Source organism: Saccopteryx bilineata, chromosome 5 (assembly GCF_036850765.1).
Source record: "Saccopteryx bilineata isolate mSacBil1 chromosome 5, mSacBil1_pri_phased_curated, whole genome shotgun sequence".
Classification (NCBI taxonomy): domain Eukaryota; kingdom Metazoa; phylum Chordata; class Mammalia; order Chiroptera; family Emballonuridae; genus Saccopteryx; species Saccopteryx bilineata.
Window position 1 is genome coordinate 237,102,086 of NC_089494.1, and position 27,286 is coordinate 237,129,371.

General features: G+C 38.9%; 1 protein-coding gene across 4 annotated transcripts in view; it reads left to right on the forward strand.

The window, feature by feature from the left end:
* Positions 1-27,286, forward strand: part of PDS5A (PDS5 cohesin associated factor A) — a 124,417-nt gene that overhangs the window by 17,827 nt on the left and 79,304 nt on the right. For all 4 annotated transcript variants that reach the window (XM_066233463.1, XM_066233465.1, XM_066233464.1 and 1 more), the window contains exons 3-8: positions 17,113-17,316; positions 18,709-18,795; positions 19,276-19,373; positions 20,616-20,742; positions 23,555-23,635; positions 24,512-24,652. In XM_066233463.1, the coding sequence (XP_066089560.1) occupies positions 17,113-17,316; positions 18,709-18,795; positions 19,276-19,373; positions 20,616-20,742; positions 23,555-23,635; positions 24,512-24,652 (738 nt within the window). The remainder of the gene's footprint in view (positions 1-17,112; positions 17,317-18,708; positions 18,796-19,275; positions 19,374-20,615; positions 20,743-23,554; positions 23,636-24,511; positions 24,653-27,286) is intronic.

Consider the following 27,286-nt stretch of genomic DNA (forward strand, 5'->3'; position numbering starts at 1 on the left):
GGGAGAGAGATGAGAAGCATCGATTCTTAGCACCTTAGTTGTTCATTGATTGCTTTCTCATATGTGCCTTGACCAGGGCAGGGGGTGACGTCCAGCCAAGCCAGTGACCCCTTGCTCAAGCCAGTGACCTTGGGATCAAGCTGGTGAGCTTGCAGTCAAGCCAGCAACTTCAAGAGTTTTTAATTCATTTTAGTGAATAGAGATAGAGAAAGAGAGAGAGAGAGAGAAGGGGGGTGAGGTAGCAGGAAGCATCAACTTCCATATGTGCGTTGACCGGGCAAGCCCAAGGTTTTGAACCAGCGACCTCAGCATTCCAGGTCAATGCTTGATCCACTAAGCCACCACAGGTCAGGCCAATGCTCTATCCTCTACACCACCACCTGGTCAGGCTAGGATGTTTCTTATATTTATATTAAATTAACATTCTTCCTAGAAACAAACATTCCTTAATTATTTTAAACTTAGCTCTATTCTAAAAGCATTTGAATTTATTTGAAAGGCATGAGACTATATATACCATGCCCTGTTTTACCTTATCTAGTGGCAGACTGTTTAGAACTCTATTAATATATAGTTTTGTTAGACAGTTTAACTAGTAGTTATAGAAATATAATTTAACAAAAATGGTCTCTACATATAATAGCTTTCAAACTAATTTGATGGTATATTTACTACTGAAAGCTGACATCTAGGTTTTCAATGAAATCTCAGTCCATCCTACTCTTCCTAATTTGAGCTGATTGCTACAAATACAGAATGTTGATGTTTTCTTTTTTAAAATAAGGAAAGTGACCCTGGCTGATTGGCTCAGTGGTAGAGCGTCGGCTCGGTGTACAGGAGTCCCGGGTTCGATTCCCAGCCAGGGCACACAGGAGAAGCGCCCATCTGCTTCTCCACCCCTCCCTCTCTCCTTCCTCTCTGTCTCTCTCTTCCCCTCCCACAGCCAAGGCTCCATTGGAGCAGAGTTGACCCGGGCGCTGAGGATGGCTCCATGGCCGGCTCTGTGGCCTCTGCCTCAGGCGCTAGAATGGCTCTGGTCGCAACAGAGAGACGCCCCAGATGGGCAGAGCATCGCCCCCTGGTGGGCGTGCCGGGTGGATCCCAGTTGGGCGCATGCAGGAGTCTGACTGCCTCCCCGTTTCCAACTTCAGAAAAATACAAAAAAAAAAAAAAAAATAGTAATAATGAAGGTAATTTGATAGTTCATGTGTATTTTACTAATGAGCATTTTAATTTTTCCATAAAAGGAGGGTCGGCCCTGGCCGGTTGGCTCAGTGGTAGAGCGTCGGCCTGGCGTGCAGAAGTCCCGGGTTCGATTCCCGGCCAGGGCACACAGAAGAAGCGCCCATCTGCTTCTCCACCCCTCCCCCTCTCCTTCCTCTCTGTCTCTCTCTTCCCCTCCCGCAGCAAGGCTCCATTGGAGCAAAGATGGCCCAGGCGCTGGGGATGGCTCCTTGGCCTCTGCCCCAGGCGCTGGAGTGGCTCTGGTCGCAACAGAGCGACGCCTGGGAGGGGCAGAGCATCGCCCCCTGGTGGGCAGAGCGTTGCCCCCCTGGTGGGCGTGCCAGGTGGATCCCGGTTGGGCGCATGCGGGAGTCTGTTTGTCTCTCCCTGTTTCCAGCTTCAGAAAAATACCAAAAAAAAAAAAAAAAAAAAAAAGGAGGGTCAGTAACATTGATCTGTTTTGCATTTAAAATATGGCATTTCAAAACTAATAATTCTCGTTAACACGTGATATGATTCCCATGGGACTTCTGAATCATCCTGTGGCCTTATTACTTATCACTTCACTTTAATTATTTGCAGATTGGCAGTGCTTGAAATATGTAATGGTAATTAAATGGAACATTTCAAATAGTAAATGCTCTATCCCCCAGTATAGGAGTCGGGAAGCTTTTTGGCCGAGAGAGCCATGAACGCCACATATTTTAAAATGTAATTCCATGAGAGCCATACAACAATGTGTGTACATTAGGCATTATCCAATAAAAATTTGGTGTCCCGGAGGACAGCTGTAAGTGGCTCTAGCCACCTGCAACCATGAACATGAGCGGTAGGAAATGAATGAATTGTAATACATGAGAATGTTTTATATTTTTAAGTTATTGGGTTTTTTTATTAAAGATTTGTCTGTGAGCCAGATGCAGCCTTCAAAAGAGCCACATCTGGCTCGCAAGCCATAGGTTTCCGACCCCTGCCCTAGTAAGAGAGATTACTTTTTCCTCTGGCCACCCTCAAGATTTTCTCCATTTTTGACTATGATATGTCTTTGTGTTTTTCTTTGTATTTATCTTGTTTGGGTTTCACTGAGTTTTATCTTTTATTATTGAAAAATACTCAACTATTATCTCTTCTAATATTTCTTACCCTTTTTTTCTCTCTTTTCCAACTGTGTTTCCAGCCTATTTGATAATGTTCAACAATTTGATATAGTTTCCATTTCTCTGTTGAAATTCCCCATTGTTAATGTATGTTATCCCTCTTTATCACTATATATATTTATTTATTTTTTAGGTGAGAGAAGGGAAGATAGTGAGGCAGACTCCTGCATGCAACCCCGGATCCACCTGGCAACTACCACATTATGGGCCAATGCTCAAGTACTGAGCTATTTTTAGTGCCTGAGGTTGGTGCACTCAGACCAACTGAGCTAACTTCAGCACCTGGGGCCATGCTAGAACCAGTTGAACCACTGGCTGTGGGGAGGGGTAGGATGACAGCTGGAGAAGAGAAGCAGATGGTCATTTTCCCTGTATGCCCTGACTGGTAATTGAACTCAAAAGCTTCATGTGCTGGGCCAGTACTATTTACTGAACCACTGGCCAGGGCCTACCCTATATCTTTTAATATCAAATACAGGTGGTCCCTGACTTACACTGGTTCAACTTAAAAGTTTTCAACTTCAGGCCCTGGCCGGTTGGCTCAGCGGTAGAGTGTCAGCCTGGCGTGTGGGGGACCCGGGTTCGATTCCCGGCCAGGGCACACAAGGAGAAGCGCCCATTTGCTTCTCCACCCCCGCCCTCTCCTTCCTCTCTGTCTCTCTCTTCCCCTCCCGCAGCCAAGGCTCCATTGGAGCAAGGATGGCCCGGGTGCTGGGGATGGCTCCTTGACCTCTGCCCCAGGCGCTAGAGTGGCTCTGGTCGCAGCAGAGCGACGCCCCGGAGGGGCAGAGCATCGCCCCCTGGTGGGCAGAGCGTCGCCCCTGGTGGGCGTGCCGGGTGGATCCCGGTCGGGCGCATGCGGGAGTCTGTCTGACTGTCTCTCCCCGTTTCCAGCTTCAGAGAAATGCAAAAAAAAAAAAAGTTTTCAACCTCATAGTGGTGCATAAACAATACACATTCAGGAGACACTGTAATTTTGAATTTTGATCTTTTCCCAGGCCAGGATATACGTACCATAGGATACTTTCTGTGATGCTGGGCAGCAGCAGCAAGCTGCAGCTCCCACTCAGTCATGCAATCACAGATGTAAACAACTGATACTATACAGCAGGGGTCCCCAAACTACGGCCGCATGTGGCCCCCTGGGGCCATTTATCCGGTCCCCGCTGCACTTTCGGAAGGGGCACCTCTTTCATTGGTGGTCAGTGAGAGGAGCATAGTTCCCATTGAAATACTGGTCAGTTTGTTGATTTAAATTTACTTGTTCTTTATTTTAAATATTGTATTTGTTCCCGTTTTGTTTTTTTACTTTAAAATAAGATGTGCAATGTGCATAGGGATTTGTTCATAGTTTTTTTATATTCCGGCCCTCCAACGGTCTGAGGGATAATGAACTGGCCCCTGTGTAAAAAGTTTGGGGACCCCTGCTGTACAGTGTACTCTGTTGCTAGTGGTTTTTTTGAATATTGTATTATTGTATTTCAATTCCATCATGTCTAAAACTCCCGTCTGTGTCTTCTACTTCTGGAGAGAAGAGAAGAAGGGCAGTTACTCTTGAGTTGATGATCTCAACTATATAAAGATAAGTGAATTAATGATGCAGTGAAATCATCAGCATCAGTTAAATTCATTTTCTTTTTGTTTAGCAAAAGAGGTGGCAGGGACAGACAGACAGGAAGGGAGAGAGATGAGAAGCATCAGTTCTTCGTTGCAGCACCTTAGTTGTTCATTGATTGCTTTCTCATATGTGCCTTGACAGAAGGCTGCTGCAGCAGACCAAGTGACCCCTTGCTCAAGCCAGTGACCTTGGGCTTCAAGCCAGCGACCAGGGGGTCATGTCTGTGATCCAACACTCAAGCCGGTGACCTCAGGGTTTCAAACCTGGGTCTTCAGCATCCTAGGCTGATGCTCTATCTACTGTGCCACCGCCTGGTCAGGCAGTTAAATTCATTTTCAATCTACGATATTTTCAATTTAACAATGTGTTTATAGGGATGTAACCCTGTCATAAGTAGAGGAGCATCTATCTGTACCTGTCTGATAGCTTTAACAATTGAGCCATTTCTAGGTGAGGTTCTTTTGATTTATTTATCTCTGGACAACAAATGTATTCCCTTGCTGTCTGAGGTAAATAATACACTGGGGAACAAAATTTTTGCTGCATCCACAAAAACACTTGTTCTTACCTAATTCGAGTGTGCTGATCTCAAATCTGACATTAGTTTTTCTCTAAGCTACAGTTTTTTTGCAATTCGAGATTTTAGGTTTTCATCTTGTTAAGTTTTCAACATTTAGTTTAACATAATGAAGTAGAATGTCTTCTTGGGCATAATTGTGGTAATTTAATAATTTATATAATGCAGTAAATACACTAATATACTAAAAGATATGATTGCATCAGAATTTGTCTACAATTTCAAAATAGAACATCTTAAAACTTATTTTAATCATAAAATTTGTACAAAACTTATTTAAGTTCTATTCAGGCAAAAATTTGCATTTGTAGCCCTTGCGTTTGTGTACTTGTTGAGGACAATCTTGTTTGATACTCCAGCAGTAGTCTGCTCATCACTAACAACTCCAAGATTTTCGGGAAGCTTATCAGAGTGACTGTTCAGGAAGTGAATCTTAACGCTCGTGTTACATCCAATGTCACGGAATGCCAACAGCATCCTTTGAACCAGAAGTTCATAGTTTTCTGCTTTTTTGTTGCCAAGGAAATTCTTTGTAACTGCCACAAAAGACTGCCATGCTGCTTTCTCCTCCTTATTCATCTTTCTGGCAAATTGTTCATCACGTATGAGGGTTCGAATTGAAGTCCATCGAATACACCTGCTTTTTTCTTCTTGAAAAACACGGCAGAAAAGCAGAAATAATATGGTGAAAGCATTCACTTTCTCTATTCAAAGACTGAACAAATTGCTTCATTAAGCCAAGTTTGATGTGAAGTGGGGGAAAATGATCCTGTCTCGATTAACTACAGGTTCATTCACAATATTTTGCATCTCTACTTCCAGAGCTTCACGTTTTGGCCACTCCTTCTGTGTCCAGTGTTTCTCCCGAGCTCAGCTGTCCCACAAACACAGAAAGCAAGGATACTTCGTGAAACCTCTCTTGTCCTAGCAGGAAATTTACCATTTTAAGATCCACACAAATGATCCAGTCGTGCTCCTCATACTTCAGAAAGTCAAGAACAATTTTTATGTCATTCTTACTAAGTCATTCAGTTCAGGTTGGCTAAACTGCTGAGGGGTTAATGACTGCTTGGCATCAGAAGAAGACCCTTCAGATTCTACAACCATTTCCTTATGCATCTTATCAAAATACACTTGATCACCATGTTCACTTTCTTCGTCCTTAGAAGAAATAATACCATTGAAAACTGGAACCAGGAGTGTCTCAGAGTGTGGGATAGGTTGTATTGCTGAAGGAATATTAGGATATGCGATCATATGCCGTTTTTTGTTGCCGATGCCCTTTGTATGGATCAGACAGAAACAACAGTCACTGCTGTGGTCCTTAGGTTCATGCCAAACCATGGGAATACCAAAAGGCATTCCTTTGTGTTTTTCTTTTGTCCAGTCACGAAGCATTTCCTCACAATATGAGGAGCCCAGTTCTTGTCTTGATTGCCAAGGGAAGCTTGAAAATAGGCAATACAGGTGTTGATAGACTTACGACCTATGTAACTTACAACCATTCAACTTTACTACCACAATCGCTAACCACGACTGCTCCGCATCTGGCAGCACAAGGGTTGCCCAGCTGGGCGTACGACAGTGCTGGCCAATAAAATGTTTCATACATGTTTATATATTTTGATATATTTTGCAATTGGGAAAATGGTTCCTATGGTAATTTTTACATGCACCTGTATTTTGTAATTTTGTGTGTGTGTGGTTTTTTTTTAAATTAATTAATTAATTTTTTACAGAGAAAGAGAGTCAGAGAGAGGGATGGACAGACAGACAGGAACGGAGAGATGAGAAGCATCAATCATTAGTTTCTCATTGCACATTGCAACACCGTAGTTGTTCATTGATTGCTTTCTCATATGTGCCTTGACCGCGGGCCTTCAGCAGACCGAGTAACCCCTTGCTTAAGCCAGCGACCTTGGGTCCAAGCTGGTGAGCTTTGTTCAAACCAGATGAGCCCGCACTCAAGCTGGTGACCTTGGGGGTCTCGAACCTGGGTCCTCGGCATTCCAGTCTGAGGCTCTATCCTCTGCGCCACCTCCTGGTCAGGCTAATTTTGTGTGTTTTGCAAGTATTAAACCAGTTGTACTGGTAATGCAGTGTTTTACTTAACGAATGGAAAAATAAGACACAAAATGGTGGCCTGACCAGGTGGTGGCACAGTGGATAGAGCGTCAGACTGGGATGCAGAAAACCCAGGTTTGAGACTCCGAGGCCACCAGCTTGAGCGCGGGCTCATCTGGTTAGAGCAAAGCTCATCAGTTTGGACCCAAGGTCGCTGGCTCGAGCAAGGGATTACTCAGTCTGCTGAAGGCCCACGGTCAAGGCACATATGAGAAAGCAATCAATGAACAACTGAGGTCTCGCAACAAAAAACTGATGATTGATGCTTCTCATCTCTCTCTCTATTCCTGTCTGTTCTTGTCTATCCCTCTCTCTGACTCTCTCTGTGTCCCTGTAAAAAAAAAAAAAAAGAAACAAACAAACAAAATGGTGGCCTGACCTGTGGTGGCGCAGTGGATAAAGCGTCGACCTGGAATGCTAGGTCGCTGGTTCGAAACCCTGGGCTTGCTCAGTCAAGGCACATATGGGAATTGATGCTTCCTGCTCCCCCCCACCGTCTCTCTCACTTTTCTCTCTCTTTCTCCCCCCTTCTCTAAAATGAATAAATAAAATCCTTTTTTTTGTATTTTTCTGAAGCTGGAAACTGGGAGAGACAGACAGACTCCCGCTTGCACCCGACCGGGATCCACCCGGCACGCCCACCAGGGGGTGACGCTCTGCCCACCAGGGGGCAATGCTCTGCCCCTCCGGGGCATCGCTCTGTTGCGACCAGAGCAACTCTAGTGCCTGGGGCAGCGGCCAAGGAGCCATCCCCAGCGCCCGGGCCATCTTTGCTCCAATGGAGCCTCGGCTGCGGGAGGGGAAGAGAGAGACAGAGAGGAAGGAGAGGGGGAGGGGTGGAGAAGCAGATGGGTGCTTTTCCTGTGTGCTTTGGCCAGAAATCGAACCCGGGACCTCTGCACGCCAGGCCGACGCTCTACCACTGAGTCAACCGGCCAGGGTAATAAATAAAATCTTTAAAAAAAAAAAAAGAAACAAATAAAATGGTGTAGAGATGATACAAATGGCATAAAATGAACAAAGGAAATTATTTTATATAACAATAATGAAAGAAAATTGTAAAATATGACTTAAAGATTTTTATAACATCATTTCACAGTACTATACATATAGCCTACTCAACTTACGACCAAATCGTGTTACAACCAGTCTGTTGGAACCAATCGTGGCCGTAAGTCGAGCACTAGCTGTATATGCACATGTCACAAATGAAATATTGCGCCTTTGACATTGAAGTGTGTAACTACCACGTATATAACAGAAGGTGTCAGGACTATTCTTACATTTATGCCTAGTCAAAGAAGCCATGATTCAATCTTTTTTTTTTTTTTTTTTTTTTTTTTTTGTATTTTTCTGAAGCTGGAAACAGGGAGAGACAGTCAGACAGACTCCCGCATGCGCCCGACCGGGATCCACCCGGCATGCCCACCAGGGGGCGACACTCAGCCCACCAGGGGGCAATGCACTGCCCCTCCGGGGCATCACTCTGTTGCGACCAGAGCCACTCTAGCACCTGGGGCAGAGACCAAGGAGCCATCCCCAGCGCCCGGGCCATCTTTGCTCCAATGGAGCCTTGCTGCGGGAGGGGAAGAGAGAGAGTGAGAAAGGAGAGGGGGAGGGGTGGAGAAGCAAATAGGCGCTTCTCCTGTGTGCCTTGGTCAGGAATCGAACCCGGGACTTCAGCAGGCCAGGCCGAATCTCTACCACTGAGCCAACCGGCAGGGTATGATTCAATCTTAAAACAAAATAAGAGGGTGTTTTTATCAGATAATAATTTTTTACATTTAAATACAACTACAATTATGTAAAAGTGATGTTTGTACAACATTAATTGCCTTGTTGTTATGTTCAATCCAAGAATTGTTGTCCTTTAACTCCAATTTAAAAACCAATGCATGAGGCCCTGGCTGGTTGGCTCAGCAGTAGAGCGTTGGCCTGGCATGCGGAAGTCCCTGGTTCGATTCCTGGCCAGGGCACACAGGAGAGGCGCCCATCTGCTTCCCCACCCCTCCCCCTCTCCTTCCTCTCTGTCTCTTCCCCTACTGCAGCTGAGGCTCCATTGGAGCAAAAGATGGCCCGGTCACTGGGATGGCTCCTTGGCCTCTGCCCCAGGCGTTAGAGTGGCTCTGGTCGCGCTAGAATGGCTCTGGTCGCGACAGAGCAACGCCCCAGATGGGCAGAGCATCGCCCCCTGGTGGGCATGCTGGGTGGATCCCGGTCGGGCGCATGCAGGAGTCTGTCTGACTGCCTCCCCGTTTCCAGCTTCAGAAAAATACAAAAAAAAAAAAAAAATCCTTTAAAAACCAATGCATGCCATTAACTGTAACAAACAGAAATTAAAATTGCATAAAAACTAGAGCATGCACCAAAAAATAGATTTCAGATTTGGAATCTGCGATGCAGAAATATATAGAAACAATTCTAAAACCTCATGCAACAGAAAATAAAAAAAAAATTGTTCCCCAGTGATATTTATACACCAGAAGTAAACGTATGTCTTCTCTTGTCAGGTTATTAGTGTGAGAGATTAAGTCAGTTCTTATCTGACTGGGCTGTTTGCTGTGTATGAGAGAATAAATTTTATATACAGTGATGAAATACACATATCTTAAGTATACTATTTGATGAATTTTTAAATTGTTTTAAAATATTTTTATTTCATGAGTTTTAATGGATGCTTATTCATGTGTAAATCAAACTGTTATGACACACACACACAGAATTTTACCATCATTTGTCTGAAAATGTGTATCTAATCTTTTTTTTTTTTTTTTTGAAAAAATAATTTTTTTTTAAGTGAGAGGAAGGGAGATAATGAGACAGACTCCCACATGTGCCCCGACCTGGATCCACCTGGCAACACCATCTGGGACTGATGCTTGAATCAACAGAGCTGTTTTTAGCACCTGAGGCTGATACTGGGCCTGATGGAGCCATTCTCAGTGCTCAGGGCCGACACTTGAACCAGTCAAGCCTCGGCTGTGGAAGGAGGAGAATGAGGGAGAAAGAAACAGATGGTTGCTTCTCTTGTGTGCCCTGACTAGGAATAAGAACCAGGTGTCCATACGCCAGGCCGATGCTCTATCCACTGAGAAAACTGGCCTGGGCCTTTTTTTTAGTATTTGTAAGAGTTTCTTTTAGCCAAATTTACAACATGCTGGGGATCAAAATCTCAAATGTCCAAAATTCTGGGTTGGCAATTTTACTGCTTTAAAGATGTAATTCTAAAATAAAATAAAGATGTAATTCCATTGTCTTATATTCTACAATGTTTCTTTTTTCTTTTTCTTTCTATTGATTTTTTAGAGAGTGAGAAAGAAAGAGAAAGAAACATCAATTTTTTGTTCCACTATTCATGCTGTCATTGGTTGATTCTTGCATATGCCCTGACCAAGGAGAGATCAAACCCCCATTGTCAGCATGGCCAGTCGACGCTTTAACCCAGTGTTTTTTAACTGCCAATCCACAGACCCATGGCAGTTTGCTAGAAATTTTGTGCCAGGCCACCAAAGAGTTAACCACCCAGATGTTGTATGAAGATTATATTCTGGTAGAATGGCATCAGTCTGTGTCCCAGCAATTGAAAACCACTGCTCTAACCAACTGAGCTACGGGACCAGGGCCTATAGTGTTTCTGATGAGGAGTCAGTGGTAATACAGTAGGTCCTTGAGTAATGTCTTTTTGTTCAACATTGTTTTGCTATAATATTGGTGAAATGTCTTAAGAACTTGTATTCTTACCAGTTAACCTATGGTATAATTGGTTTTGCTACTTGTTATTTTGCTTAAAGTCGAAGAACCTATCAACAACATTAAGTAGGATTTAAAACAGTATGTAGTTTTGCTTTCTCATGTAATGTGTAACTTTTTTTCTGGCTGCTTTCAAGGTCCCTTGCCTGTTTTTTAATTGGATTGTCTTTTTAGTATTGTAAGAGTTCCTTACATATTATATATTCTTGATAGAAGTTCCTTATCAGGTATATGATTTGTAAAAATGTTCTCTTGTTCTATGGGTTGTCTTTTTATTTTCTTGATGGTGGCCTTTGAGCTACAAATGTTTTTCATCTTGATGAAGTTCAATTTATTTATTTTTTCTTTTGCCTTTTACAGTTTGGGTATCATATCTAAGGAACCATTGTCTAAATTATGGTCAGGCAAATTTGTGCCTTTCTTTGAAGAGTTTTGTTTTAGTTCTGACATTGAAGTCTTTAATCTCTTTTGATCAAATTGTTTATAAACTGAAATTGATTAAAAATAATTAATAGTTATAGATGGTGTGAGGTAAGGGTACAAGTTTATTTTGCAGGTGGAAGTCCAGTTGTCCCAGCACCATTTATTATAGTAAAAGCCGTTCTTTCCCTAGCACCATATATTGGAAAGGCTATTCTTTCCCCATTGAATGGCTTTGTCACCCTTGTAGAAAATTAGCTGACTGTTGATGTATGGGTTTATTTCTGTATTCTTAATTCTTTTCTATTGATTTTAATGTTTATTCTTGTGCTGGTATCCCACTGTTTCTTCTCCAGTTTCATTGCAGTGTGTAAGTTTGAGTCATACCACTTAATGACTTGACTTACATATATTGTGAAATGATTACCACAGTAATTTAGTTAACATCCATTGTCTTGTATAGATTTTTTTTAAATGTTTTTTTTCTTGTGATAGAAACTTGATTACTGTTTCTTTGTAGTTTTGAAATCAGGAAATGTGAATCCTCCTATTCTGTTCTTTTTCAGAATTGTTATAGCTATAGCTATCCATTTGAATTTTAGAATTAGCATAGTGTCTACAAAGAAGTCAGCTTGGATTCTGATGAGAATTGCAGTGAATATGTATATCAGTTGGGGACTATTCCCATCTTAACAATGTTAAGTCTTTTGGTCCATGAAGATGGGATAGTTCTCCATTTATATAGAGCTTTCATTTCTTTCAACAGTGTTTTGTAATTTTCAGAGTATAAGTTTACTAATTTTGTTAAATTTATTCCTAATTCTTTGATGATATTGTAAAAGGAATTGTTTTCTATCAATAATTTCATTTTCAGGTTTTTCATTCCAAATATTCAGAATTTTGATTGAGTTGTATCCTGAAACTTGGCTAAACTTATTTATTCTGATTGGTTATAATGGATTCCTTAAGAGGAGTTTTTATATGCAAGATCATGTAATTTGGTCCTGGCCATTTGGCTAAGTGGTAGAGCGTTAGCCTGGCATGTGGATGTCTGGTTTTGATTCCCAATCAGGGTGCACAGAAGCAACCATCTGCTTCTCTACCCTTCCCCCTTCTCTCTCTCTCTCTCTCTCTCTCTCTCTCTCTTTCTCTTTCTCTTCCCCTCCTCTCCCATTTCCATGGCTTGATTGGTTTGAATGCATCAGCCACAGGCACTGAAGATGGCTCCAAGGAGCCTCTACCTCAAGCACTAACAATAGCTTGATTACAAGCATGGGCCCAGATGGGCAGAGCATGGGCCCCAGATGAAGGTTTCTGGGTGGATCCTGGTTGAGGCACTTGTGGGAATCTGTCTCTCTATATTCCCCTCCTCTCACTTAGAAAAGAAGAAAAAACATAATCTGTGAATAGAGATCTTTTTTTTTTTAATCTAGATGCCTTTTATGTCTTTATATGCCCAACTGCCCTGGCTAGAACCTTCAATATAACATTAAATAAAAGTGGTGAAAGCAGATACCCTTGTCTTGTTTCTAATCTTAGTGGGAAAGCATCCAGTTTTCTACTGTGTGGATTTTTCACAAATGCCCTTTATCAAGTAGAGGAATTTTCCTTCTATTCCTAGTTTCTTGAGTATTTTTATCATCAAAGTGTGAAATTCTTTTTTTCTATATCTATATACTATGATCCTATGATTTTTATTTTTTATTACTATGTATTTAATTGATTTTAAATGTTAAACCAACCTTGCATTCTAGACAAATCCCACTTGATCATAATATATAGTTTCTTTTTATATGTTACTGTATTTGGTTTGCTAGTATTTTGTTGAAGGTTTTTGCATCCATATACATGAGATATCAGTCTATAATATTCTTGTAATGTCTTAGCCTAGTTTTGGAAACAGGTTAATACCAACCTCAGAATGAATTGGAAGTGTTCCACCATCTTTTATTTTTTTGAAGAGTTTGGGAGAAATTGTTCTTGAAATATTCAGTAAAGCCTGACCAGGCAGTGGCGCAGTGGATAGAGCATTGGACTGGGATGCGGAGGACCCAGGTTCGAGACCCTGAGGTTGCCAGCTTAAGTGCAGGCTCATCTGGTTTAAGCAAAGCTCACCAGCTTGGACCCAAGGTCACTGGCTCAAGCAAGGGGTTACTTGGTCTACTGAAGGCCCACGGTCAAGGCACATATGAGAAAGCAATCAATGAGCAACTAAGGTATCGTAACGAAAACTGATAATTGATGCTTCTCATATCTCTTTGTTCCTGTCTGTCTGTCCATATCTATCCCTCTCTCTGTCTCTCTCTGTCTCTGTAAAAAATAAATAAAAGTGTTCATTAAAATTCAGTAGTAAATCTGAATTAAATCTGGGCCTGGGCTTTTCTTTCTGTGTAGTTTTCTCTTAGAATTCTTTTTAGTAATGTCAGTAGTAATATTACATTCTCTCTTTCATTTCTGAATCTGATAAATTGAGCCTTCTCTCTTTTTTCTTGGTCAGTCTAGCTAAAGATTTTCTCATTTGGTTGATGATTTCAAAGACCAACTTTTACTTTTCCCTTTCTCTGTCAGTCTTCAATTTGCTCTGTGCAAAAGTATTTTCTGGCAGCTGATTTAGGGACCCTTTGCCCAGTTTCGCTTCTCTGCCCCTGTCTACTCTTCCCCCCATCTTTTCATCTTGCCCCAAGGGCCTTTCCGTGGACTATTTCTTATCCTCTGGCTTTTACTGCTTGTACCATAATTAATTCCATCTGTTTTTTCCCACATATATAACTTGTCTGCTTGAACCCCATTTTTCCTTTCTTTCCTTATTCCAAATCATAATTCATTTCACCTCAAGAAAAGCCAAGTGCTTTTCAATGCATTTTTGAATAAAAAGGCCGTAAGTAACAATGATTGATCATTTCAAGAGTGGGACAAATGATCCACCTTTATATCAAGGAGAAGGGAAGCTAGAATGCTTAATTAAGTTAATATATTAAAGGCATCTATTTATATAATATTAAGCTGCCATGTGCTCCCATCTAAATTCTCTACCATTATCTTCACCTAACTACATTGTGAAAAAGGAGGGCTTTTTTATTTGGTCTGGGGACATGACCACTCAATAGCAATAGCACTATAATAGTTATAGTACTTAAAAGTTATAGCACTATATAATATATAGCTCTATATATTTTTTCTTTTTCTCTAGTTATTTTGTATTACCACTTGTCCTACTGTACTACACTGTATATAATATAGGTTAAGAGTGCTAAGAAGTAGTAATTATCACACTGTCTGCATTTGAATTTTTATGTCTGTGAGTAAACTACTAGCCTCAATTTATTCATTGGTTAAATGGGGATGTTAATAATCCTCCCACAAGGAAGTATTGTATTAGATGAGTTAATACTACATTTAAATTACTTGAAATATGTCTGGTTGGCACACAGAACTCAATAAATGATAACTATAAGTACTCTTATAATTATTTCACCTATAAAAATATAGCTTTTGAATTAAAATTTTCTCTAGTATGTTAGGTCTAATACAGAATAATTCATTGGTTTATGTTATGTTGCCTTTGCTCATTTTGTCCTTGTACTTCACTACTACCCAAGTTAGAGAACTAAGATTATTCTAAAACCAAAAGTCAAAACCTCTGAAGCCTCAATGCAAGTGTTAGACTATAAGGCTTTAAGGCTATTCATAATATACTGTTCACAAAAATTAGGGATATTTCAAGGCTTCAAATATTCCCTAATTTTTGTGAGCAGTATATTTTAGGACTTTAGGTGTTTTCGTTGAAGCTAAAAATAGCTTCTATGATGACTATTTCTGTTGCACTCAGTGGCTAGGTTATTTTTAGAATACTGGTAGAACTGGTTATTAAAACATTTCTTCTTCCTGACCTGTGGTGATGCAGTGGATAAAGCGTCAACCTGGAAACACTGAGGTTGCCAGTTCAAAACCCTGGGCTTGCCTGGTTAAGGCACATTTGAGAGTTGATGCTTTCTGCTCCTCCCCCTTCTCTGACTCCCCTCCCTAAAATGAATAAAGGCTTACAAAAGTTTAAAAAAAAAAAAAAGAAAAAAGATTTGACCTAAAAAAAAAACATTTCTTCTAATTTAGAAACTTTCAGGAATTATTAAAATTGTAGTTTTGTAGCATATGCTTATTAAATGGTTTGGGTTGATAGAATGAGCCTTTAGAATAGAATTGGGTTGCAGGGGTCCCCAAACTTTTTACACAGGGGGCCAGTTCACTGTCCCTCAGACCATTGGAGGGCTCCCACATACAGTGCTCCTCTCACTGACCACCAATGAGAGAGTTGCCCCTTCTGGAAGTGCGGGGGGGGGGGGGAGCTGGATAAATGGCCTTAGGGGGCCAAATTGCGGCCCGCGGGCCGTAGTTTGGGGACACCTGGTAGAGTTTAGGAAGAGTATAGAGAATGTATAGCATCTAACTTTTGCATACCACACAATTTAGATACGAAATAATAACCTTGCTTCATTAAAGAATACTAACCTTCACTATGTTAATAGTAAAACATATTATATCTTCAAGTAGTCCCTAGTGGTTTATTAGAAAAACAACTTATTGAATTTTCCCCAAAGAATAATTTGTTGAAATGGAATGAAATGGCTATATTGATGCTTTGTTTTTTGTTTGGTTTTTTTCCTCCTGTTCAGCTTCAGGATTTCTTTGTTTCTTATTTGAAAATTATAAATTATTCAACTTGTTTAAACAAACAAAAAAAAAACCTCTCAAAAGCTCACCCATTTCTCCCACCCCTTACCCTCTACCTCTGTCAACAACCAGTGGTCTTCTGTGAGCTTGGTGTTTTGTTTTGTTTTTTGGGTGGTTTTTTTGTATTTTTCTGAAGCTGGAAATGGGGAGAGACAGACTCCCACATGCGCCCGACCGGGATCCACCCAGCATGCCCACCAGGGGGCGATGCTCTGCCCCTCCAGGGCATCGCTCTGTTGCAACCAGAGCCACTCTAGCGCCTGGGGCAGAGGCCAAGGAGCCATCCCCAGCGCCCGGGCCGTATTTGCTCCAATGGAGCCTCACTGCGGGAGGGGAAGAGAGAGACAGAGAGGAAGGAGAGGGGGAGGGGTGGAGAAGCAGATGGGCGCTTCTCCTGTGTGCCCTGGCCAGGGATCGAACCCGGGGCTTCTGCACGCCAAGCCAACGCTCTACCACTGAGCCAACCGGCCAGGGCCTGGTGTTTTGTTTTTAAGATTCCACGTATAATTAACATACAATATTTATCTTTCTTTGTCATCATTAGCATAATGTCCTCAAGGTCTATCCATGTTACTACAAGTAGCAAGATTTCATTTTTTTTTTTAAGTTGAATAATAATTCATTGTGTGTGTGACTACTCACCATATTTTTATAGATGAAGTATTTATAATAGTACTTATAGCTATCATTTATTGAGTGTATTTAGTGTGTGAATACACATATCCCCCCACATAACTTCTTTATCCATTTATGTATCAGTGGACACTTACTTTATTTCCATGTCTTGGCTATTGTCATCAATGCTGCAGTGAATGTGGGGGATGCACTTATCTTTCTGAGTTAGTATTTTAATTTTTGGATAAACACCCAGAAGTGAAATTGCTGTATCACATGGTAGTTCTAGTTTTAATTTTTGTTTCATCTTAATTAGTACTTAGTCTTGAAATATATATTTAATGCATAGCTATTGACATCAGAATTTCAGAGAGATTTCTGCTCTCAAACTCAACCCCTACTGGCATTTACAGCCAGAAGTTAAGGGAACTTCCCCCAGCCTGATGTGGCACTGGCAACCCTCACTCCTCAGGGGAGATCTCTGCAACCAAGATATCTTTCCTGATCGTTATCTAGTCACATGTAGGTGTGACTGAGACTAGCCAGTGCCTTGTCTTGGCCCCTCCTCCAAGTCTGGATATGGCTTCTTTTTTAATTCCCCAGTTGTAGACTTTCATTCAGCTTGATTTCAGGCAGTTCTGAATGATGGTTGTTTTGTAGGTTAGTTGTAATTCTGATGTAGTTGTGGGAGGAAGTGAGTAGTACCCTGTTTAACTGTGCTGCCATCTTGACTGAAATTTTTACCCAAATTATTAAATGAAGATTTACAAAAACTATGAACTCTCTGTTAGTAATTGATTACTTTTGTGTTGTAAAGATAACATTTTTTAAAAATACACTCTCCACTGATTTCTAAATATCCAGAGTTCATTATATTTTTCTTTTACACATTTTTACAGATGGTAGTAAAAACTTTTATGGATATGGATCAGGACTCAGAAGATGAAAAACAGCAGTATCTCCCATTGGCCTTGCATCTTGCATCTGAATTTTTCCTCAGGAATCCCAATAAAGATGTACGTCTCCTTGTAGCTTGTTGTTTGGCTGACATCTTTAGAATCTATGCCCCAGAAGCTCCATATACTTCCCATGATAAACTTAAGGTAAATACTATCTTTACAAAATTGGTTTGCTTTTATAAGTTTATCTTTTCTTTAGGAATATAGCTTTCATATTATTCATCTTATTATCATAAGATTATATCGTAAGTTGCAAAACAAACTATTCAGTATACTTTTCATTGAATATCTACAGAAATGACTGGTATTTTTATGAGAGTAGGAAAGTACGTATCAAAGCTACTCTGTTTATGCTCATTCCTGACCTTAGGATAACCTATCGCAAAGCCCAGATGGCTGAATTGAGGCATAAGCAGTGTATCGTATTAATGATAACTTTTAAAACAATAGTGTAACAGAACTTGCACATTTAAATGACTATTTTTCCCTGCAAGTCATTCTACATGCAAAACTAGGCTCATCTTGGTGGTTCTGCCTTTATTTGAAATGTTTGAGGAGCTCCTGTTTTGCATTGATCTTGAGCTGATTTCATATTTTGAATAATTTTTTACATTTTTTATTTTATTAAATGGGGAAGGGGCAGAGACAGACTTCTGCCATGAGCCCCAACTGGAATCTACCCATTAAGCCCACTAGGGGGCAGTGCTCTGCCCATCTGGGGCTGTTGCTCTGTTGCAACCATATCCATCTTTTAGTGCCTGAGGTGGAGTCTATGGAGCCATCCTCAGGGGCCGGAACCAACTCACTCTAATCGAGCCATGGCTGCAGGAGGGGAGAAGAAGAGAGAGAGAGAGAGAGAGAGAGAAGCGAGAGGGGAAGGGGTGGAGAAGCAGTTCAGCGCTTCTCCTGTGTGCCCTGACAAGGAATCGAACTTGGGACATCTACATGCTGGGCTGACACTCTACCACTGAGCCAGTCCACCAGGGCCAAATAATTTAATTCTTGGCAAATTTTAATCCTTTTGACTACTTTCTTTTAAGTAGACTTAAAATGAATTTGTCCCATATTAATATTACTTTGGGTTAAACTAAAGAAAGCCTATTAAGAAATGAAGCACTATCTTTATGAAAAGTACAATTTTGGACTAATCTCTTACTGCTTTTGTTCCACATGACTGAAGTCACAAATCAAATTCAAAAGTAGGTGCCGAAAATTTTTTGTTGATGTGTAGGAAGTGGTAGTGGAAAGACTCGTGTCTAGTTGCTCAGAATGAAAATAATTTGCCATGATGCACAATGAAGATAGTAAAATGGAAGTTCTGTTGTAGAAGGGTAACAAGACATAGAACCTAAGTTCTGTCAGACAGTTATTTTGAATACAACAGTGTCAAGTCATTTGGCAAAAAGAGAATTTTCTTCTATTGTAATTTGTAAGATAGAGTGTATGTGTGTATACACCACACATACAATTAGTGTATTGTGAAAGAGTGATAAGTATTTGTGTCTAAATTAACATATTTTATCATTTTTTTAACAGGACATATTTTTGTTTATTACCAGACAATTAAAAGGTTTGGAGGATACAAAGAGTCCGCAGTTTAATAGATACTTTTATTTATTAGAGGTAAGAATAACTACTTTAATTTAAAAAATATTATCTTGTTTCATGTAGTAGAAAATTCTTAATAGTAACTCTATAATGTAAAATGAATCTTTGTTTTATACAAAACTCACTTAATAAAATGTCATTTAATTTTTTCTCCTCATATCCCAAAAATATGAAGTATATTCCACTGGGGAAACTAGTCTATTTTTTGAAACTTTATTTTCATCCTTTTTTTTTTCTAATCTAAAAAGGGGTTAAGTTGAATTTCCATTGCTCTTTATATTTTGTATGTTACATATGGCTAACAATTTAGTATTTTTCAATTAAAGAAGGTTAATGCCAACAGTTACAGAGTACATGCCTACTTTAACAATTGTAATTTTATATATTGGACTTTCATAAGCTTTAAATCTATTTTTAATTCTAAAGAATAATTTTATTAATGAATTTGCTTTTGTTTAACTTCTGTGTGTAAATAAATTTTACTTTTTATTGAAGAATTTAGCTTGGGTTAAATCATACAACATCTGCTTTGAGTTGGAAGATTGCAATGAAATTTTTATTCAGCTTTTTAGGACTCTCTTCTCAGTGATCAAGTAAGTTATTTTTAGAGTATTTCTGTTTGTCTCTTTTCTTGCTGTGTATATGCACTAAGATCTTTTAGAGTTATAAGGAAATGTTTTCCTTAGAAGACCTAACATGAAGGTATTGGGGGGAGGGCAGTGAAAAGGATTGTCTTCCTAAAAGTTAAAGAAATCTGTATCTAACAACATGACAAATTTCCCACCAACTTTAAAATTTTTCATCTTTGCATTTTACCACTGAGTGCCCCAGCAGGTCTATTATACATTAGTTTACTTGATTTTAAAAAAATTGTAGGTGAGAGATACATAAATGATACTAAAATTTAGTTTGGTTTTGATTTAAACTTTTCTATGTTTATAGCAGTATAACTAAATTATAGCATTTCTCTTGATTTGTCTTTGCATATATATTCAGACAAGTGTGAAAATGGACAGGACAAGTTTAGTTAAGATGTAGTCATAAGGAGAGAAGCCTGGGTGGTCTACTAGTTAATAACTGTTTTGTAGGCAGTCTCTTTAGGTAAGTTTGTATCAGCAGTAGACATACTAATGTTACTCTTCACTGGGGCTAAAGAAGCAGGACCAAAACTGATTCCTGGATTTATACCTTGCTGATTTTTGGTTTATTTGAAATTCTTTGAGAGGTACCAGGATGACATTTTTAGAACCTTCTAGTCATAAGTTCTGATCAGCATTTTATATCAGACTTTTGATTTTCAGTATTGGTTTACTAAAACCTCTAGTGGCAAATGTATGTGGCATAAATTACATGTAATTTATGACTTAGGCTTTTTTTGTATGTATAGTTTCATTTGGGGGAATGTATTAAGATCTAAAAGGATAAAAAGGATGCAAAACTATCTGCCTGTATTATCTTGTCATTTTTTGTTTTTGTACTTAAAATTTTATCATGTTTTTAAAATCTGGGGCAATGTAAGCAAAGATGGCCTTTCTTTCAAATTCACACTTTTTTTTTTTAATTTAACTCACTTCTTGACTCATAATTATGTAAGGACATAATTCATTTTAAGGGTCTTTGTTTTTATAAACTTACAACTATTGTAATAGTCAACAGAAAGAGAAAGTAATAGAACATCCAAAATTTCTTTGCCTTTATAGTCACAGTTCCCTCAATTGAAAATTCTTATATTATCTGACATAGTTATTTTAAATTGGGAAGTTTAATTTTCTTTTTGTATGCCTGGATTCTTTTCCTTTTCTTCTGTTTCTTTCTTTATTTCTTTTTTTTTTTAGCAATAGCCACAATAAGAAGGTACAAATGCACATGCTAGATTTGATGAGTTCTATCATCATGGAAGGTGATGGAGTTACTCAAGAATTATTGGACTCCATTCTTATTAACCTCATTCCTGCACATAAGGTCTGTATATATGAAAATATTAAAGACTCATTTAAAGATAGTACTATACATATGAAAAATAATTATTTGCACCATTTGCAATCCCACATAATCATTCCTACTATCATTCTCCAGCCCCAAATAAAATGGTATAACACACATCAATCTTGTAACCATAACCATTATTGTTTTTAGAAGATACATTGATTAACATATTATATTATGGAATATTTTATTGAGTTAAATGCTACCTATTTTAGGGAATATTAAATAATGTTTCAAATTTACCTTTCTTATCCAATATGGGAACTACAAGGGTTTAGAGTACTTTCAGAAAAAGATTTGGGCTGAAGCAAGAACTATAGTTAATGTTAACCATAGTTATTAACATTAGTTAATTAACATTTAGTTATTAACATTACTGTGGTTAATGTTAAGGGGGAAGGGTGATTGAGAGATACATATCCCTCCCCGTTTCCATTTTTCTGTTTCTCTTTGCTAGGTCCTTCTAAGAAACTGAAAGGTTTAGCTCCATCACTGGGCTGTACTCGGGCCTACCCCACTATTGATATTTACCCTTCTGCTCTTTTCCTGTAGTGGTTCAGTGATGTATTATCAGATGTTAGATGTAATTAATTATAAGTTCTTCCTCTTTTGACTCTTTGATTCTCTAAGTATTATTTGCATTTTATTGATTCAAATTAGTGTAATTTGTCAAAATTTTGAGAGTATGGCAAAGGAGTGGTATATGTCAAGCAAAATAAGAGAGAAAGAACTTTCAGAGGAATAGCTAGTATATTTAGTGTTTATATTTTAGTATTTTTCTAAGTAGGAAATGATATACCCACCCTAGCTGGATGGCTCATTTACTTAGAGCATTGTCCCAAAGCACAGAGGTTGCAGGTTCGATCCCTGGCCAGGGAACATACAGGAACAGATCAATATTCTTCTCTTTCTCTCTCACTAAAATAATAAATAAAAATTTAGAAAAAGAAAATAATACATACCCTTTGAAGAAATAGAAAGCTAACCTTACGTAATCTTGTCCTTTTGCCAGTGGAATAAAGCCTGGAACAAAAAAGGGTCAGAAATCTGGCCCAGCCCAGGCTGGATAGCTGGGTTGGCCCAATGTGCAGGGGTTACTGGTTCAATCCCTGGTCAGGGCACATACAGGAACAGGTGTTTCTGTTTCTCTCTTTCTCTCTCCTACCCCCTTTTTCTCTCTCTAAAATCAATAAATAAAGTTTTTTTTAAAAAATCTGGCCCACTATGCAAAGGAAGTTTCATTTGAATAGAAATTATGCTAATTTCCTTTGTTGTTGTTGTTGTTGTTGTTGATGTTGAGAAGGAGAGATAGTGAGGCAGGCCGAGACCCCCATCTGGGGCCAATGCTCGAGTACTGCCAATAGAGCTATTCTCAGTGCCTGGTGCCACACAAACCAATCACGCTGGCTGCGGGAGAAAAAGGGAGAGAAGCAGATTGTCAGTTCTCCTGTGTGCCCTAACCAGGAATCGAACCCAGAACACCTATATACTGGGCCAACACTCAACCCACTGAGCCATTGACTATAGCCTACTCATTATTTTGTATATGGCTGCTTTCACACTATAGTGGCAGAGTTGTGTAGTTGTAGCATTGACCATATGGCTCACAATGCGTAAAATGTTTATCATCTGTCTCCTGGCATAAAAAGTTTGCTGACTACTGACCTAGAATATAGGGCTTCCTAGTCTCTTTTGGGAGAGAAGCAAAATGATGGTGAATTAATCTCAGTTTGGTCCAAAACTTCAAAGTATAGAGATGTTATACTCTTCAAAACAAGAATTCTATTTTCAGTGAGTTTTTAAAAATTAAATATATGGCCCTGGCTGGTTTGCTCAGTGGTAGAGCATCAGCCCGGCATGTGGAAGTCCTGGGTTCAATTCCTGGAGAAGTGCCCATCTGCTTCTCCACCCTTCCCCCTCTTCTTTCTCTCTTTCTCTTCCCCTCCTGCAGCCCAGGCTCCACTGGAGCAAAATTGGCCCAGGCACTGAGGATGGCTCCATGGCCTCCACCTCAGGTGCTAGAATGGCTCCAGCTGCAGCAGAGCAATGCCCTAGATGGGCAGAGTATTGCCCCCTAGTGGACATGCTGGGTGGCTCCCGGTCGGCCACATGTGGGAGTCTCTCTGCCTCTTCGCTTCTCACTTCAGAAAAATACAAAAAAAGAAAAAAAATTAAATATATATTTTTTCTAGTCTTTTTTAGACCCTTTATTATGTTACAGTTCATTGGAATCTTGAAGAGTGAACGCAATATTTAGCATTTCAAATATATAATTGATATTCAGCCTTTCAATATATAATTTGTTGACAGTTTTACTTGAAAAACCTTCCAGGTCTGTTCTTCTTCAGCACATGTTGATCAGACAATGAAATACTGAGATCATGGGTTAGAGAGAGGGATGGTGGTTGTGATGGTGATGTGTGGGTGTGGGTGGGGGGGGTGTGCGCGCACGCACGTGTTTAGGATCCTTGGTGTAATTGTCAGTTTCAATTGGTTAACAAACAAAACCAAAAAGACTTAGGTCAATTTTGAGTTTTGTAAAACTAAACTTGATATAGGGTTGGGTTTTTGGCTAATGTATTATTTTAATTTTTGATTCATGGGTGTGCTGTTTCTAAATTTTATATTTAATACCACTTGACTTACTGATACTTGGTAAAACCTTCAGTAGGATTCCATTGTATTTTTTGCTTTATGTTTTGTAGATTTGGGAGACTATATGATAGACTGGTGCTATCATAAATTCACCAAATCATTTGTAATTTTGCATATTTTTATTGTGTTTCAGAACTTAAATAAACAGTCCTTTGACCTCGCAAAAGTCCTGTTGAAAAGGACAGTCCAGACTATTGAGGCATGCATTGCCAATGTATGTATTTCTGCCTATATTTATTCCATAATTGTGTAATTTAATCCATGTACTAATTTATTAAATCTTTTACATATAGGTTTATTTAGCCTGTAAACAATTTAATCTATTTAGAACAAAAGTATATATAGCTTTTCAAAATAAATATTATTTGATGAGACTACCAGAAAAAAATGTGTAGCTGTATCAATTGCATACGACTTCTTTAGCATTTTTAAATTTAATACTTTTTTCTAAGTGTGTATATGTGTTGACAGAGGTTGGAGGTGTCATTTAATTTGTGCTCTTGATAGTCTCTTTGTTTTTTTCTAGCATTCTTATAAATTATCAGTTAGCTTTTATATCATCAGCTTTTCCTTCTCTTTGTCCTCTGAGCCAAAATGTATTTGACTTTCCCTCAGTAGTTAAAAAAAAAAAACCCTCATCCCCACCTTTAAATACTCTTTATTACTAAAGTCATGGAAAACTTGGTCACACTCAAATAAAAATAAAGAAGATTAAGACAAAATATTTTCTCTATTATTAGGAAATTTTCTGTAAAGTTCTCTATGGTGAATTATATAAACTATCTAAATTGTTTTTGCTTTAATGAAAGGTAAGATCCCTAGGAATGTCATCCTATTTTGAAAGAAAGCTAACAACCCAGTTATTTAACCTTTCTCCTCCATGTAACATTCATAATTTGATGTTTAGAGATTTATATTATCTCTTTTGGTGACTGTCACCATATTTTAATTGAAACATCTGTTCTGTTTCATCCCCATCAGTTATATATGTAATGTGTAGTTAAGTATTTTTTTAACACATGTTTATTTAATAATCTATCTAAGTTTTTTAGTGAAATAGATATTTTATTTTTGTTTTCATATCTTCTAGTTTTTTAATCAAGTCCTGGTGCTGGGAAGATCATCAGTAAGTGATTTGTCAGAACATGTATTTGATCTGATTCAGGAACTTTTTGCTATAGATCCTCATTTATTATTATCCGTCATGCCCCAGCTTGAATTCAAACTGAAGGTAAGACTGACTATAATTTTTAAGCCTTTTAAGCTTTAAGAGAAAAATATATATGACATCATTTTTCTTTAGATGTAAAAGAATGAAATATGAATTCAATTTCTTTTTTATATTTAAGTAAGGTATGCTTTTTGAATTATTTGAATAAAACAGTGTCTCTCATCTGGGTCATAGAAGAATTCACATTGCAAAATTATAACTTAGTAATTAAATATCTGATAAACAGTGACACAAATAAAAGATATGAAATATAGTATCTCAGAAATGTATGATACATGTTATTAAATGGTATTTATTATTAGATCTGATTTAGAACATCAAAAGATTTCAAACTGAGTGCTCATAGAGTTTTGATTATGACTATATGACCCTTTCATAGAATAAATCAAGGACAAAAATTTTACTGTATGACTTGGAGAGTACTTTTTTATAACTAAGCGAGAAATTTATAACTCCTCCAAAAATATGAAAAACTTGGCACTTGATCCCCTGTTCTAGCTTTCAAAGGATAACACCTACATTTGCTTAAAATTTTGGACTTTTTGAAATGCTTTTTTTATCCAATATTTTATTTGATCATTAAATCAAGCTATATAGTTCGTACCGACATCACAACTTTTATTTTTATCTATTTATTGATTTAAGTGAGAGGAAGGGAGATAGGGAGACAGACTCCCTCATGCACCCTGGCTGGGATCCACCTGGCACCTGCTATACAGAGTCAATGCTCAAATCAGTCAAGCTATCCTCAACTCCTGGGGCCAGTGCTCTAACCAGTCAAGCCACTTGCTGTGAGGGGGAGGAGAGAGAGAAATGGAACAGGAAGGGGAAGAAAAGTAGGTGGTCACTTCTCATATGTGCCCTGACTGAAGATCAAACCAGTATGTCCACATACTGGGCTAACGCTCTATCCACTGAGGAAGCCAGCCAGGGCCACAGTTTTTATTTTTGAGATAACACGTAAGATGGGATATTTCGCCCAGTTACACAGTTAAAACATTTTGGATAAGAACTTTGTATTTTAGATTTAAAGTATGTATAGATAATTAAGAATTGTTCAAACTATCTTTATTATAAGCATTTGCTATTTAGTATAAAGAACATTGGTACCAGGCTTCTGGGAAACTCTGTTGTATAGAAAATGTTATATAGAGAACATTATTTATTTATTGAGTTTATTTGAACAACAGCCTAAAGAAGTTTCCATGCCAAATTATTTATACCTATAAAGCATTAAAATATTTTCTCTCTCAAAGAGGACCTAGGGTGGTGAGAGGGTGGCTAGGGAGACGGTGAATGGGGAGCTGGTGCGGGTTAGAGGGGATGGTGCAGGTGAGGGCATTTGAGGTTTGACAGCTTGGGGAATAAAAATTGAAAAAAAAATATTTTCTCTCAACCTGTTTATAGAATTTAAATACGAAAAGTCAAGCCTCTTTAATCCTTAAACAAGATTGCCATGATGCCATGATGGTTGGGAGGATTTAGAAACTAGACTTCTGCATTTCTTTTTAATTCCTTTTTATTTACTTATTTTTGCTTTGAATAAAATTTTATTTTAATGTGCAGTATACAGTACCTATTCATTCTTGAATCCTTTATAATTTATTTTCTCATAAAAATATAACAACCATGATATAAAACACTTAAAAGATTTAGAAGTAAATGTCACCTATAGCCCTACATTCCTCCCTCATTATTATTTTGCCCTCCTCCCCATTCCTTCATCTCCAGCCTTTCCCTCTGGCTGTAATCTGTGTGCTGTATATATATATTTTTTGGCTAATCCCTTTACCTACTTTTGAGTTTAATGTATGGACTTAATGTAAACTGAGGGAAGCTAAGCTGTAGTGATTGTTCATGCCCCTTCTTCTGTATGTTCATTAATCTAAAGCAGAGGTGGCTAACAAGCTGAATCCTGCGTGAAAATAGGTTTGGGTTTTTTTTGTTTTTTTGTGAGGGTTTTTTTTTGTGACAGAGATAGAATTAGAGAGAGGGACAGATAGGGACAGACAGATAGAAAGGGAAACAGATGAGAAGCATCAATTCTTCGCTATAGCTCCTTAGTTGTTCATTGATTGCTTTCTCATATGTGCCTTGACTAGGGGTGGGGGCTATAGCAGAGAAAGTGATTTCTTGCTAAAGCCAGCGACCTTGGGTTCAAGCTGGTGAGCTTTGCTCAAACCAGATGAGCCCGCACTCAAGCTGACGACCTCAGGGTCTCAAACCTGGGTCCCAGTCCGACACTATCCACTGTGCCACCATCTGGTCAGGCTTATTTGATAGATTTTTTTATTTTTTTTGTGGCAGAGGCAGAGAGAGGGATGGATAGGGACAGACAGATAGGAAGGGAGAGAAATGAGAAACATCAATTCTTTGTTTTGGCTCCTTAGTTGTTCATTGATTGATTTCTCATATGTGCCTTGACCGGGGGACAGCAGCAGACCAAGTGACCCCTTGCTTGAGCCAGCGACCTTGGGCTCAAGCTGGTGAGCCTTGCACAAACCAGATGAGCCCACGCTCAAGCTGGCGACCTCGGGGTCTCGAACCTGGGTCCTCCACATCCCAATCCAACACTCTATCCACTACGCCACCGCTTGGTCAGGCAGATATTTTTAAAACTGATACAAAGAATCT